Genomic DNA, 14,075 nt, shown 5'->3' on the forward strand with positions numbered 1-14,075 from the left:
ATAAGTAATAGCTAGGTCAACTATATTTGTTGTATGGAAGCATTGTTAGCTGTACATGTCTGCTTGGCATGTTTCATCTGACCTTGACCTCATTTTCATGGTTCATTGTTCTTTGTTTAGTTATCTTGGTTAATGTTAAGTTTATGTGACAGTTTTTAATAAAGCTTTATACATGTACTTAGGACTATCAACATAATATCAATGATAAGTAAAGAAGGCGAGACATTTCAGTGTGTGCACTTTTGTGTATCTATGACATTGTTATTTATAGCTTTCAATCACATTCAATAACTCTGTTTCACAGTAATATCACATCATCTCTCTGTGTTGTCATGTGTTGGTTATTTGCAGATCTGATAGCGCTGAAGCAGGATGTTATTCACTCTGGAACTGACTTTCCATTAATGCTCAGTGCTTTTGACATAGTGCATATATGGGATTAATATAAATGCCACAAATATACATGTATATATGTAAACTACAGAATATCTCAAATTATAAATGCCACAACTATATATATATGTCAATGGCAGTCAGCAGGGTTGAAGAACATCAGTTGTTCGACCTGTTAGTCAAATGCGTTTTGTTTAAATATACTTTTTCACTCTTTTGGTCTTTTGGAAAATGTTGTTTGTGCTGTTTTTAGACCCTTCTACAACGAAATTTGTTTGACATGCACACGTATAAAAATTGCGGTTTTTATCCAACGCAGTCATTTTTATACGTGTGCATGTCAAACAAATTTCGTTGTAGAAGGATCTAAAAACAGCACAAACAACATTTTCCGAAAGACCAAAAACGTGAAAAAGTATATTTAAACAATATATATGTAAATATCTTGGGATATGGTTACATAATATACCATAAATGATTTGCAGACCAGGGATTAAAGATGCCTTAAATGCATGTGAATATCTAGGATTATATATAAGTCACAATTGTATAATATAGAATGATATGTTCAATACACTATAATTATAAGATCAAAATTTGTTATTTTGGGAAATATATCATGTTTCACTGTATGACATTCACTTTAATCATGTTTATAAATATACAATTTCTTAAATGATTTGGAAAAAACACAACTAGTATACTTTGTTTCATACACATTGTATTTCTCTGTCCAGTATGGTCATGCCAGTTTCAATATATGAAAAGGTACTTTTGGTACATTTATTGACCTAAGCATTATGCTGTTGACCTCAGGAAGAGAAGATTAAAATTTTGTTAAAAAATTCTGTATTTTCAAAATTATGTTAAAATTTGATTTATGTTAAAATTTGATGATCTTTATAAAATGATTTAAAATATTTTTGTTTTATCATACCTGATAACTTTTACGATTTAGGCGTGAACTTACTATTTGTATATAATTTAGACAAAAGGACTAATTTTTATCTACATTTCAAGACATGTTTAAGGGTTTGGTTTTGGTTTTCTCAAGGCTATTTGATCTGAATTTGTCCTTATCCTAATGGTGGATTAGTATCTGAAAGTAGATTTGGGTTTGATATTTTAATCCTAAACATTAATTAAAAGTTTCAAAGATCTTTAACTTTAATTAACTTGGATTTAAACTCATAAATTTTTGCGGTCAATTTCATACTTGTTATAAGAATGATTGAATATATCAGACCATCATGAAGGATCATGGAGGATTAGAGATTATTTCCGTGAGAACATAAATTTACACAGAGTAATGTTTCGGCTAGTTATTGGACCGTATTGAAAAACCTCATGCGTGTAACAAGGATATTAACCATTGAAGAAGAAAATGTCATGTGATTTGATACATGTAATGCATGTTGAATAGGATATATACAATATTTTCCATAGAATAAGAAAAATTTTCCCATCAATTGATTATCTATAAGGTTAAAAAAAAGGTCATTGAAAATTCATTTTTTTCTTAACATCAAGATGCTTATTAGTAACAATAATGATCTATATATATTATTGAAAATTAAGATTTTTGGACCCTTTCTAGCTTACTGTTGAGAGTGGGCCAAGGCTCTGTGTAGAAGGCTGTACTTTGACCTATTGAATTGTTAACTTTTATACATTGTGACTGAACGGATCTAGAGTTGTCTCATTGGCACTCATAGCACATCTTTTTTATATTGGAGAACATCTTCAATTATCAGCATTTGTTTATAAATATAAAGATTGAAATTTTTTTTTTCAGGAAGGAAAATGGCAGGTTTCGTAAAAAAGTGTCCTTGCCTGAAGCCTCAGATTGAGGAAGATATCAGAGAACTAGATTATCGTCACTTTAGTTTAACCGATGTCCCTGCTGAAGTTTTTAATGTTGAGCGAACCTTAGAAGATCTATATTTAGATTCCAATCAGATAAGAGATCTTCCAAGGGTAAGTTTTGTACTGGGCTGACTGCAATTGAATTATATATTGGTAATCAATAAAAACATTTGTATACATCATGTCATGAATATGAAAATAAGCAGAAAAACAAACATAGAACATGTTAGGTTATATTCAGGACATCATTAACATAATTAAAGAAAGAAAAAAATTATTGGTGGTGATTTTTCACGATGGATTACTGGTGAAATGTTAGGGATTCATGAACTCTTGGTGTACATATTGAGGTCTGCAGTCCTTTTAATTCCAAAGGTGAACCTTTTATATGTGGAATTCAAAAGTCCTGGACCTTCCACAATTTTCACTTTTGAGAGTAATTTTCTAACACACGACCTACCACTTTCCTGTTAAAAAATGACTGGTCCATGACCTTTTATTGCAAGAATCAATTTTGAACCCTGAAATAATATATATATTCTTTTATATAATTATTTCATACGGGTATAATGTCATGAATGAAGTAGTAAATCAGTTTTACCATTTTTACACTGCAATCACCTTTATGCATTGATTCTCTAAGGACTTATTACAGTGATTTTATTCTGTGTCACCAATTGAATGTTTTGAATAAATATATGATATCCTTTTGATTTACAAATTACATAAGTTAGATTTTAGTTTATAGAAACCTTGTTTGGAAATTATCTACTTGAATCTGACGTCACTTTCATAAAAAAAAGAAATGAAATGTTTTTAAAATGCAAATTAAGAATTATTCATTGTAGAATTTTATGTATTATAAAAAAAAAGTTGTTTGAATTAAAGTTAAATATGAATATTTACAGGAACTATTTTATTGTCATGGGATTAGAAAGTTAAGCATTAGTGACAATGAGATTACAAAGATACCTCCTGCCATCGCAAGTCTTGTCAACCTTGAAGAACTTGACCTTAGTAAAAATGGTAGGTAATAAACAGTCATGTGACAAAATTTGACAGAAACATGAGGTCCATGCATTAAAATGGAAGTATATTTGTGGTTAGACTTGAGCTGTAGCACGGTGCTTGACAGTCTTTCAATGACTTGTATATAGACAAAAAATAAAAAGATATGGTACAATAGCCAGTGAGACAACTCTATAGTACCTCAGACCATATATTATGTAGAAGTCTATAGCTATAGCTACAATTTGATAAACTCAAAACCCATACATAGTAAGCTATAAAAGGCTATATAATGACAAATGTAAAACAATTTAAATGAAAAAAAAACCGGTTATGATCATACAGCAACAAATGGCAACCACTGAATTTCAAATTTCAAACTTTATATTCATGATATTTGATGCAATTTATTGTACTTTTACACTCACATTTAGCATATTTTGGATTAAGTTGATCTTGAATCTTTGTTAGAAGGTCCCATCAAAAGATAACATCAAACCAAAAAATATATTGTAATATAAATACTGTTGGTCTGTTTATAAGTTAAAAGGGTCTATTTTAGTGGTTCACACTCTGTTCAAAGCAAAAAAAATATAAAGATTAAGTGGTCTGTTATGTTATTTATATGTAGATTTACTAAAAGTGTTTGCTTCAAAGATTATGAAAACACATTATGCACTTATGAGAGATTAGTAAATTTAGTTCTGTTAACCTTTGTATTTTGTAAATAATGATTGCTGTCTAATTTATCTATAATTTATATCACTTTCTTAACATTGTTTCCCAGCCCAATTTAAATTTTTGGGACCTTAGATTGCTTGCTTAAATAATTCAAATGTGGTCTTTTTTGGCTGTTAGGGAACTAAATGCATGGTGAACACACTCAAACGTTTTCTTACAATATAAAAATAGGTAGATGTATGATTGCCTATGAGATATATCTCTCCACCAGAGACCAAATGGCATAGAAGTTAACAACTATAGATCACTGTTCAAGCTTTAACAATGAGCAAAACCCGTAATGTAGTCTGTTATAAAAAAAAATTCAAACAATTTAGGGGAAAGAAATTAGTATTCCATGTTTTTTCCCCATGATGCATAATATGCTATTGTATTTTACAGGAATTATTGATATGCCAGAGAATATCAAATGTTGTAAATACCTCAGAAATGTGGATGCCAGTGTGAACCCCCTCGGAAAGTAAGTGTCATACAAACAGAATATTTATCTTTTCTTCAGTGTAACATGAAGACTTGTAACTATAGTTTATAGTGCTACCTTAGGCTAAGGTGTTACAGTCTTCTCATTTTGTTTCCATTGTTTCAAAGTGAGGCTGTCACTTTCGTTTGTCATGTTTGTGGGCAGTATCCTGATTGTATGGTTAGTTGACAGTTAGGTCAGCAGATTTTTTATAGTTAGTTGACAGTTGTGTCATCAGATAGGTCCAATGAAAAGACTTGTTAAATTTCACTTTCTATTTACTCTGAAAGTTTGCAGTAATATTAAAAATTCTTTATAGTTGATAAATTACTTTGTACAAAATGTCTAATCAACTTACATTTTTATAGTCTAAATATTTTTTTTAAATTAATTTGTGTCTACAGTTTGAAATTTCAGTCTGAATATTCGTCAAGAAATGATAAAAACTGACTGTGTATACAAACTGTCAGGATTTTTTTAACATGGAGTTTTTTGCAGAATAGGAAAAAATTGCACAGGGGGTCTTCACATATAAAGATATAAGTAGATGTGCTGCTGGTATGGGTCATAAATTTTCATCTTCTGTTAAGATTGTTTGTAAAAACTGTGTTGGGATCTATTTACATAATAGTATATGACTGATCCCATGTGGTTGATGTCTGAATATGATGTCACGATAGCTTGAAAATATATGCAAATGGGTATTGATTTTGCTATGACATGTATGCGAATGGGAATGGATTTTCTCGTAAATCAATAAATGAATGAGGTTTGTCTTTTATCAAACCTACGCTGGACATCTGTACCTAAATTTGTACATTTAGACCCCTTCCTCATCCCCTGTGAAAAATTGGAAGCTTATGTTTTTCATTTCTAAATGCTGTTCATGTATCAGATTTTGAAAGACAAGTTTATGTGTTACAGTTATTGTACACAAAGAAATGTTGTTATTCAATCCGAAATGTAAACAGAAAATACAATAGAATTCTACCTTAATCTGAATCAAAATATTGAATTTAAAAGTGAAAACTAGGTAGGGTTAGGTAACAAAAGTCAAAATATTTAAACAGCCTACATCAGACTGATATATATTCATAAGTTTATTCAGTTTTGCGTACAAACATTTTATAAAACTTTCCATTGATAGTGTACTGAATCTTTTCAATTAATTCTCTGATGTACATTAAACTTAAGAGTGCTAGTATAAACAACATTATGTTCCATTAAAGTGTAAATGAGTTTTCTGAATGGCATTGCGTTCTACAATTAATTTGCACGCACGAATTATTTTATCGGTCTTTTCAATCACAAATAAATGTGCAGTAATTCGGTTTTTCATTATCTTTGTAATTAATTATTCGACATAAACCCAGGGTTATAATACCAGCTGACTTGTAAACCTGTTCTTTTGTAAAGACATTAAAGCGGAGAAACATGTCTGAATTATTTATTACCCCAGAATTATCAAGTTGCCTAAAATACAAAATACCTTACAAAAAGAAATCTTTACATTTATTATTTATGATTTATAGGTAGAATACGATAGCAAAGTATAAAATTTCCGCTCTTTTAAATTTATACATTTGGTATCTTTTGTTAGCCATTTTATCATTTTAAAGCAGTTTAACATAATGCACAATTTTCTTAGTCTCTGGATATGCAAATTATCACTATCCTGTCTTATGTAATAAGGTTTATAAGCTTAATAGAATGATTTGCAAATTGAGGTTTCTAACATGACTTCGCATTTCATATATGTCATCTGTATTTTAAGATAAAAGATTAACGATTTTTCCGTGAATGAATTTACTTAAATGATATAACATGATAATTTGAAGATATGTGCTAATGGATATGTTAACTTTTTAATTTTCTTGTTGTCAAATGACATATACATGTGAAAGATTTCTTTAAAAGATAAAAGATGTATTTAACTCCCATCTTATTTGACACGGATTGTTACATTTCCTGCCAAAGATCAGTGGTTCATTCTGTTTACTTCTGGTCCTCCACCAATAAAAACTAGCTGCCATGATGTAGTCAATAATGCTCAAAGTGGCCCTATACACTAAACAATCAATCAATTATATTTCTGAATGCATAATACTATAGTGGAATAAATTTCAGCAACAAAACAATATTTAACATTGCCTCTCTGTAACAGTTCTATTTGAAATGTCATGGGTCCAGACAGGGTAATAATGTTTGCCTGGTAGCAAAGCCTGTAACTACCTCTATCATGTCTATTAAAGTTTGTAAAACTAAGTATTAAAAATATTTTTTAATTTAAAAAAAGGAAATTGTTACATTTATTTTATATGAGCTTCTTATTTTCAATTGAAGGAAGCTAAGGAAAATTAGGATGTCAATGTATTGGTTTTGTAAGTTGATCATTAATTGTTTAATACCCCTACAGAAAAAAAAGTTGAGGGCCAGTTGATGACCATGTGGCGGACAGTTGAGGGCTAGCTGTTTTAAGCAAAATAGTTGAGGGCTAGGTGTTGAGCATCTTAGCTCAACTCAAACCTGGCCAAGCACTGTATGTTGGATAGATGTCGCTCAACTGGCCCTCAACTGAAGCTGGCCTTTAAGTTGAGGAAAAGTTGAGCAATTGATCTTTGATTTTCATATAGTTGAGCAAAAGTTGAGCTTTCAGACTTTGAAATTATTGTAGTTGAGCAAAAGTTGAGCATTCAGACTTTGAATTTTTTGTAGTTGAGGAAAAGTTGAGCGTTCAGACTTTGAAATTTTTGTAGTTGAGGAAAAGTTTAGCGTTCAGACTTTGATTTTTTTTTATAGTTGAGCAAAAGTTGAGCAGTTAGAAATATGACCTGGTGATATAAATGTTATGTGCCATCTGTTTTATATGTCTTTAGTGCAAATGGACAGGAAGTATATTATAAATGTACACAAAAGTTTGAGGCAAAATTAAGGGAAGCACATGTTTTCAATTTTATACATTTTTTTTTGTATTTTAACTTAACTACATCTTTGACATACAGATAAAAAAACAAACAGTATTTCTTTAAATATAGAACATATAAAATATTTAAGATTTAGGTAATTAACAGTTATTAGTAGAGGTAAATCTCAAAGTGATCACACTGTCACAATACCCAAAAGAACCTCAAACATTTAAAATTTGAACTGGGTTTGAGCATGCACATGGCAAGCAAAGATGTCTTCTAGCTATCATGAATAAAATATAACTTTTACAATGAAAGTAGAAAAGTGCAGTGTATTCTTCTGATGACATGACTCTTGGATTTAGGAAGATTGATGTTTAAACACATATTCTGGAAACATCTGTTGGTAAGTTTATTGGATTAGATTTGATTACCACCATTTTGAAAAAGTGTATAATTATGCTCTTTTAGGTCAAAATAGTGATATTTATAGTGTTTTCTTTATAAACTTAAAAGAGTGAAGAAAAAAATGAAACAATATATTTATGCATTAATTTATATATTGTCAAAATGTGTAAGACAGGAGACATGTTTGTTTTATTATTAAGACAATTTGTTTTAGAAAGTATAACTAATAAAATAAGAATATTCTAATATTATGAATTTGGTATAAAACTAGAGATCTATTTTTGTTTGCTAGATAAATTCTAAAAAGCAAGGATATAGCATTTATGTAGTCTGTTGTGAGATAAGATCTTTCAGCAGTATTTTGGCTATAAAAATACACAAATACACAATTTAAATATGTTTTTCTACAATGTGTAGTCATCAGTTTGCAATCACCACATAATGCTCAACTTTTTAAGACCTAGCCCTCAACTTTTAATGACCTGGCCCTCATCTTTTGGCCACCTAGCCCTCAACTTTTAATGACCTGGCCCTCAACTGTTAGCTAGGTAGCCCTCAACTCTAATTGCTCAACTGTTAGACACCTAGCCCTCAACTATGATATTTTCTCAACGTTGCTCAACTCATTTGCATAAAGTTGAGCATTGATAAGTTGAGGGCTACCTAATTTGCATGGCAAAAATCCAGCTATCCCTCAACTGGCCCTCAACTATTTGCTCAACTGATGGCCAGCTAGCCCTCAACTGTCCCTCAACTGTCAGCTCAACTGGCGGCTAGTTGAGCAATGCAGTTAGCCTAGTGATCATTTTTTCTGTATGGGTAGTTATTTAAAGCAGTGGCACAAATCAAACGACCATATAAATAAAATTATACATAATCATGAAATTAAAGGAGGCTGGATTACATGTAGAATTATATATGTACAAAGAAATGAACAAAAGGAGATGTGTGACTTGGATGGAGAGTTATCTCATTGGCACTCATAACACATCTACTTATATCTTTATACATTGATGTGACAGCAAACCAACAACTTAAAATCAGGAAAGGGAGTCTAGAGGGCTTGTTAAGGTTTTGTAAGTCACAAGTTTCTATACCAAACATGTCAAAATGTTCATCACACTGAATTCTGGGTAAAACACAAAACATAAGACATAAAGGTCTGAATTTCAATTGATGACAGAAAGGCTAGCTCTTTATGAAGTTTATATGAGACCTTAGCTTGATTGTTGAGGTAACATGTAAGATGTCAGTCACTTAAATATCACTGATTTGAGACAATTCTCAAGACTGTGTGAAAAATTTAAAGATATTTGAAAAAGAAAGAACTTTTTTTTTCAAGTATAAAAGTACAAAGACTGGTACTTATTTAGGTCAGTGTATCTAATTTGGGATTTCACTCGAAAGCCTTTCTTACTTGTTGAGGTTGAGAACCTATTGAACAATATTGACATTGTGTATAACTCATTAAAATCCCCACATAAAATAAACAACATTCTTTTACATTGGAATCTTGACACATAGAAATGACCAGTGTAAGGAAATTGTTCTTTTTATGTAAATATTGACACGATATTCTACGTCTTTTTGTCCCCAGTTAGAAGCTTACATCTCTTTAGTTTATAATATAGTAGGGCATTATATAGAGACTGACAGATTTGGACAATGGGAACTTTAAAAACTTATTTAACTTGGTAAATTGAAGAGAATTTAACTCTAACTGTTTATTTTAAATGGATAAAGAGACTTTAATAGGTAATTTACGGGAACATTTTCCACTTCATTTCATAAGTTATGTTTCAATAATACCAGTATTATCTTTACTTCAGTGAAGTTTTGTTTACTAGAAAACTTTGTCAAACATAGAATTATCAAAAACAAACTATCAAAAAATGAGAAGCACAAACTTGTCTGATTTGATTCTTCATACCTTGTAAAGCAGGGACTTAAAAGTTAGTCATACATTTTCTTATTTTGTTAATAGTAACCAACTGTCTGTCCCTTGACTTAAATGTTATCTTTCTGAGGGTCTGAGAAATACAAAGACTTATGGAAAAACAACCATAGAGAATAATTTAAGTTTGCTAGAATGCTAAGAATAGATAATACTGGTCCAAAAAAAAATAAAAGGAGAATAATGACCTGAAAAACTACAAAATTAAGAAACAAAAACCCCCATTCATTTCCACCTTTCTGTTCTAAAATTCTACATGTCATTGTTTTCACTTCTATGGCCATGATGGCGTTTGTTGTATTTTCTGGTTTTATATTGATTGGTTGCTGTCTCCTCAGTGTATATAACTCCAAATCTCACCTATATCAATCTTTTGTATGAAGGTTTCAAAAAGTACCCAGATCTTGGATATACGACATTTGAAGTATCCAAGATACTTGTACTGTCATCAAGCTTTTTAAATAACTAATAACATGAATAATATAATTACATATATACAAATACAGAAAAATATACTAAGGTTATCAAAACCAAACTTGAGAGGGTTTTCTAGAATTTTTAAGGTGAAATTAAATATTGAAGTAAAATAAATAAAAGCTTTGATAAGTAGTGTTGAGGTGCATTTAAAGTTTTTCGTTACAACCAAATTGTAATATAAACAAGGATATAATTATCTATTGCAAGTTTTTACCTGTGTGATATTTCATTGTGAAATACCTAAGAATAGGGAACGACTTTTGTTTTCGGAGGAAATTGAATTTTAACCTGAATAGAATGCGCTTGTATTACCAATTTTAAATGATAGATGTTCGATCAATCTATCCTTCAGTAAACCTTATAAATCTTCTTTCTTTATTATCTCAGACACCCTGCAAAGCCGCTCTCTCACCAGAATTTAGCTGTCAAAAGTTTGGATTTGTGTCAAGTTGAGAATTATGATTTATATCAGGTGAATTGAAAGTTCATATTAGTGAGACACAAAACGGTAGAAGTTTAACTGTATCATGATTTCCAAGTGTTGTCTCATGTTTCCTGTCTTCCTGATAAATATCTTTGGACGTGAGCCATATGGACTCACAGGTCTACATTTTTGCCCTGTTCCATATAAATATTGCTGGTCACTCATGAGTATAGTGCACTAACATGGGATCTTTGAGTGCTCATTCAAGGCTATATTGTGAACTATAGTTTACTATAGTTTAACCCCGCCGCATTTTTGCGCCTGTCCCAAGTTAGGAGCCTCTGGTATTTGTTAGTCTTGTATTATTTTAATTTTAGTTTCTTGTGTACAATTTGGAAATGAGTATGGCATTCATTATCACTGAGCTAGTATATATTTGTTTAGCCAGCTGAAGGATGCCTCCGGGTGCCTGAGTTTCTCGTTACATTGAAGACCTGTTGGTGACCTTCTGCTGTTGTTTTTTCTATGGTCGGGTTCTTGTCTCTTTGATACATTCCCCATTTCCATTCTCAATTTTATAGTTGTGAACTTCTTTGGTTTCTGGTGGAAAGTTGTGTCATTGGCTTTTATACTTAAGAAATAATTCCTTCATGTCATGCTCTATGCTCATTTTAACATGGGTAGGCATTATATTTGTCGATATTTTACACTGAGCGCTAGCGAGGTGTAAAATGTGGTCAAATATAATGCCTACCCATGTTAAAATGAGCATAGAGCATGACATGAAGGAATTATTTCGATTCTTATATGACAAATACAATATATCTATAGATCAAAGCGTACGAAAATACCGTAAGAATGTTTGGCTGTTCTCGTGTCCTCCCAGAGGAGTCTGTATATTACATTTCATATTTGACAAGTTTAAAAACTACGAGCAGGGCAAATATATGTTGTTTGATAAAAATATATAATATTAGTTTATGTTAGCTGCTTAAATGTAAATATTTAAAAGGATAACGATGGAAATAACGTTTATAATATAAACAGTAAGCCCGTGCGCATGTGTCAAACATACTTTTTGTGCTCATTAGAACACAGCTTTGTAAACAAAGCGTAATAAGGACGTCATTTTAGAATACATCTTTTAAGGTTTATATAACAACCAAATGGGAATGAACTACTGAATTTAACCATATATGGCAGTTTGGTATAATCCCTTAGCTTATGTTGATTAGTGTTCTGATTTTCGCTTAAATAAATGGAGTCACCTTGCTTGATTTTTGTCTTCTGATGCAGTAACATGAGTCTGTAGTCATAGCTTGGGGATTTTTTAAATTTGACATTCGAAGGTTGCAAGGCAGATGGTAGTTTTCAGAATTTGATAATGATTAAAAATACTGAATACATTTATATATCCAAGAGTCATTATGTATTTTGGCCTGTGCATCCATTGTGCGTTTGTAAGTCCTGCCACAAATTTAAGTTTTTGTTCAAAGGTAGTTTTTGGTGAAGTTGAAGTCAAATCAACTTGAAACTTTGTCCACATGTTCCCTATTTGTATTATTTTTCTAATTTTAAAACCAAATTTAAACCTTGTTTCATGTTCCACTGAACATAGTGTGAGAGGGGCAAATATATCCCTGTTCTGTGGACACATTCTCGTTCTTCTACATGTACCAACAAAAATTGGTAACGATAATATAGAATAAAACCACTGTATAAATTATTCGAGTTCTATACAAGCAAGAATGCTATATACCAGTAAAGAGAGTGCAATTTAAGATTAAAAATAAAAACCAAGTCCCATAAATGGTTATGCACCTATTTTGTATCGAAATAGATGTTCTATTAGGCATAATGCATATGACTATAAGACCTGGTACTATTAATGAATATTGTTAAGTTCAGACCAACCTAAATTTTGAAGGAACTGAATATGATTGAGATTTAATATTATGGGTTATGTGTTTTTTATTCATGTGCATTTATAGTTAGGCATGGTGTAGAAAGGTTAGGTATTTGGATAATTGAGTTGTAAACAAAAATTAAATAACTTCCTTTACTTAAAAAAAAATAGTGAGTATATAAAAAGTGACACTCCATTAATCTTCTCTCTACAGGAGATGTCTTAATGTAAAAGTAATGAAAAAAATATGGACGAATTATGATGCGGAAATGATTTATTCGTGAAAATTTGAGTAAGTCAATGGTTTCCTATAGTCATGTTCCATAAATTTCTGTAATTAGTTACGGCATTACATAGGAAATTTGTAAAACAAACCTTGAAAGCGCTTGAACTTATTATAATTAATATATTTTATAAATTAATATTTTCCTGCTTCGATGGATATCAATTGATTTACCGAAGCAGCTCTATCTCTGACAAGTCATCTACACTTTATTTTGACTCTATGTTTTTCTTTTCTTATACAAAAGCAAGCTAGCCGACACCTCCGTTAAATATTTGACGTGTTGTTATTTAAAAGTCAACAGGGGGTTAATGAAATTAGCGAAACCTTAAAGATTCTTAAATGATTAGGGTATTAGGTTTTCTTTTGGTTTATAGGTCTAACAATACCAGTGATCATGAAGCGTTAAAATGAGATATCCTTTGAACTTGGAACGTTATACAAGAAAGTGTTATATGATTGTAATTGAAAATCCCAGTGTAAAACAAGAATAAGTTTTAAATGTTTTGAAATTGTCAAGGACAAATTTTAGTTTGCATGCCAAGCTTTTATTTTTCCATATTTAAAATTTGATGCAGCTTCAATGTAAAGATTTAATCTTTCAGATGGATTTCAGACTGCACAGTTTTACATTTCAATCAGTATATTTAGTTTATAACATGTCATTTGTATTAAATTTGTTTAAAAAAAAAATTGCTAAAGGCAAGAATATTTTTTTTATTTCTTTCTATAAGTGTATAGAAATGAGCACTATTTAAGGACTTTATATTTTAATGGTCCCGTTGAAATTTGTATGAAATGGTTTGACAGCCCATCAAAATGGATTTGTTATTATTTATAAATCCTGTTTTACTTGAAAACGGATTGTAAAGTTGAACTTGGTGTCACACAGATCTTAAAATGAAAAGTAAACAGTATAAAATCATTTAATTTTTTTGTCCAGAAAACATAAAAGAGTCCATTACTAGTAGTTGAGTGTATACACGATTGAAGTTGAACGAAATTTAGTTCAATCTACTTGTTGAGAAACGGAGAGAGATCTTTTATTACGTAACTCTTGAAAGATTTTTTTTGTCATTCCTGATATGCACATTTTTATGTTTCCAGCATTTTCGTATATTAAAATTTACAATTTCTATTCATCATGCAATTGGTAAAATTGTGTAGAACTCTGGTCTTCTTGTAATGTGACAATTTGCTCTATTTGTTCATGACTGGGAAATATTTTTCTACAATGTTATCAAATGAA

General features: G+C 30.7%; 1 protein-coding gene across 4 annotated transcripts in view; it reads left to right on the forward strand.

The window, feature by feature from the left end:
• LOC134681997 (erbin-like) overlaps nucleotides 1–14,075 on the forward strand; it is a 65,261-nt gene that overhangs the window by 13,949 nt on the left and 37,237 nt on the right. For all 4 annotated transcript variants that reach the window (XM_063541615.1, XM_063541622.1, XM_063541609.1 and 1 more), the window contains exons 2-4: nucleotides 2,189–2,370; nucleotides 3,168–3,285; nucleotides 4,390–4,468. In XM_063541615.1, the coding sequence (XP_063397685.1) occupies nucleotides 2,197–2,370; nucleotides 3,168–3,285; nucleotides 4,390–4,468 (371 nt within the window). In that variant the 5' untranslated portion in view covers nucleotides 2,189–2,196. The remainder of the gene's footprint in view (nucleotides 1–2,188; nucleotides 2,371–3,167; nucleotides 3,286–4,389; nucleotides 4,469–14,075) is intronic.

Source organism: Mytilus trossulus, chromosome 1, assembly GCF_036588685.1.
Source record: "Mytilus trossulus isolate FHL-02 chromosome 1, PNRI_Mtr1.1.1.hap1, whole genome shotgun sequence".
Classification (NCBI taxonomy): Eukaryota; Metazoa; Mollusca; class Bivalvia; order Mytilida; family Mytilidae; genus Mytilus; species Mytilus trossulus.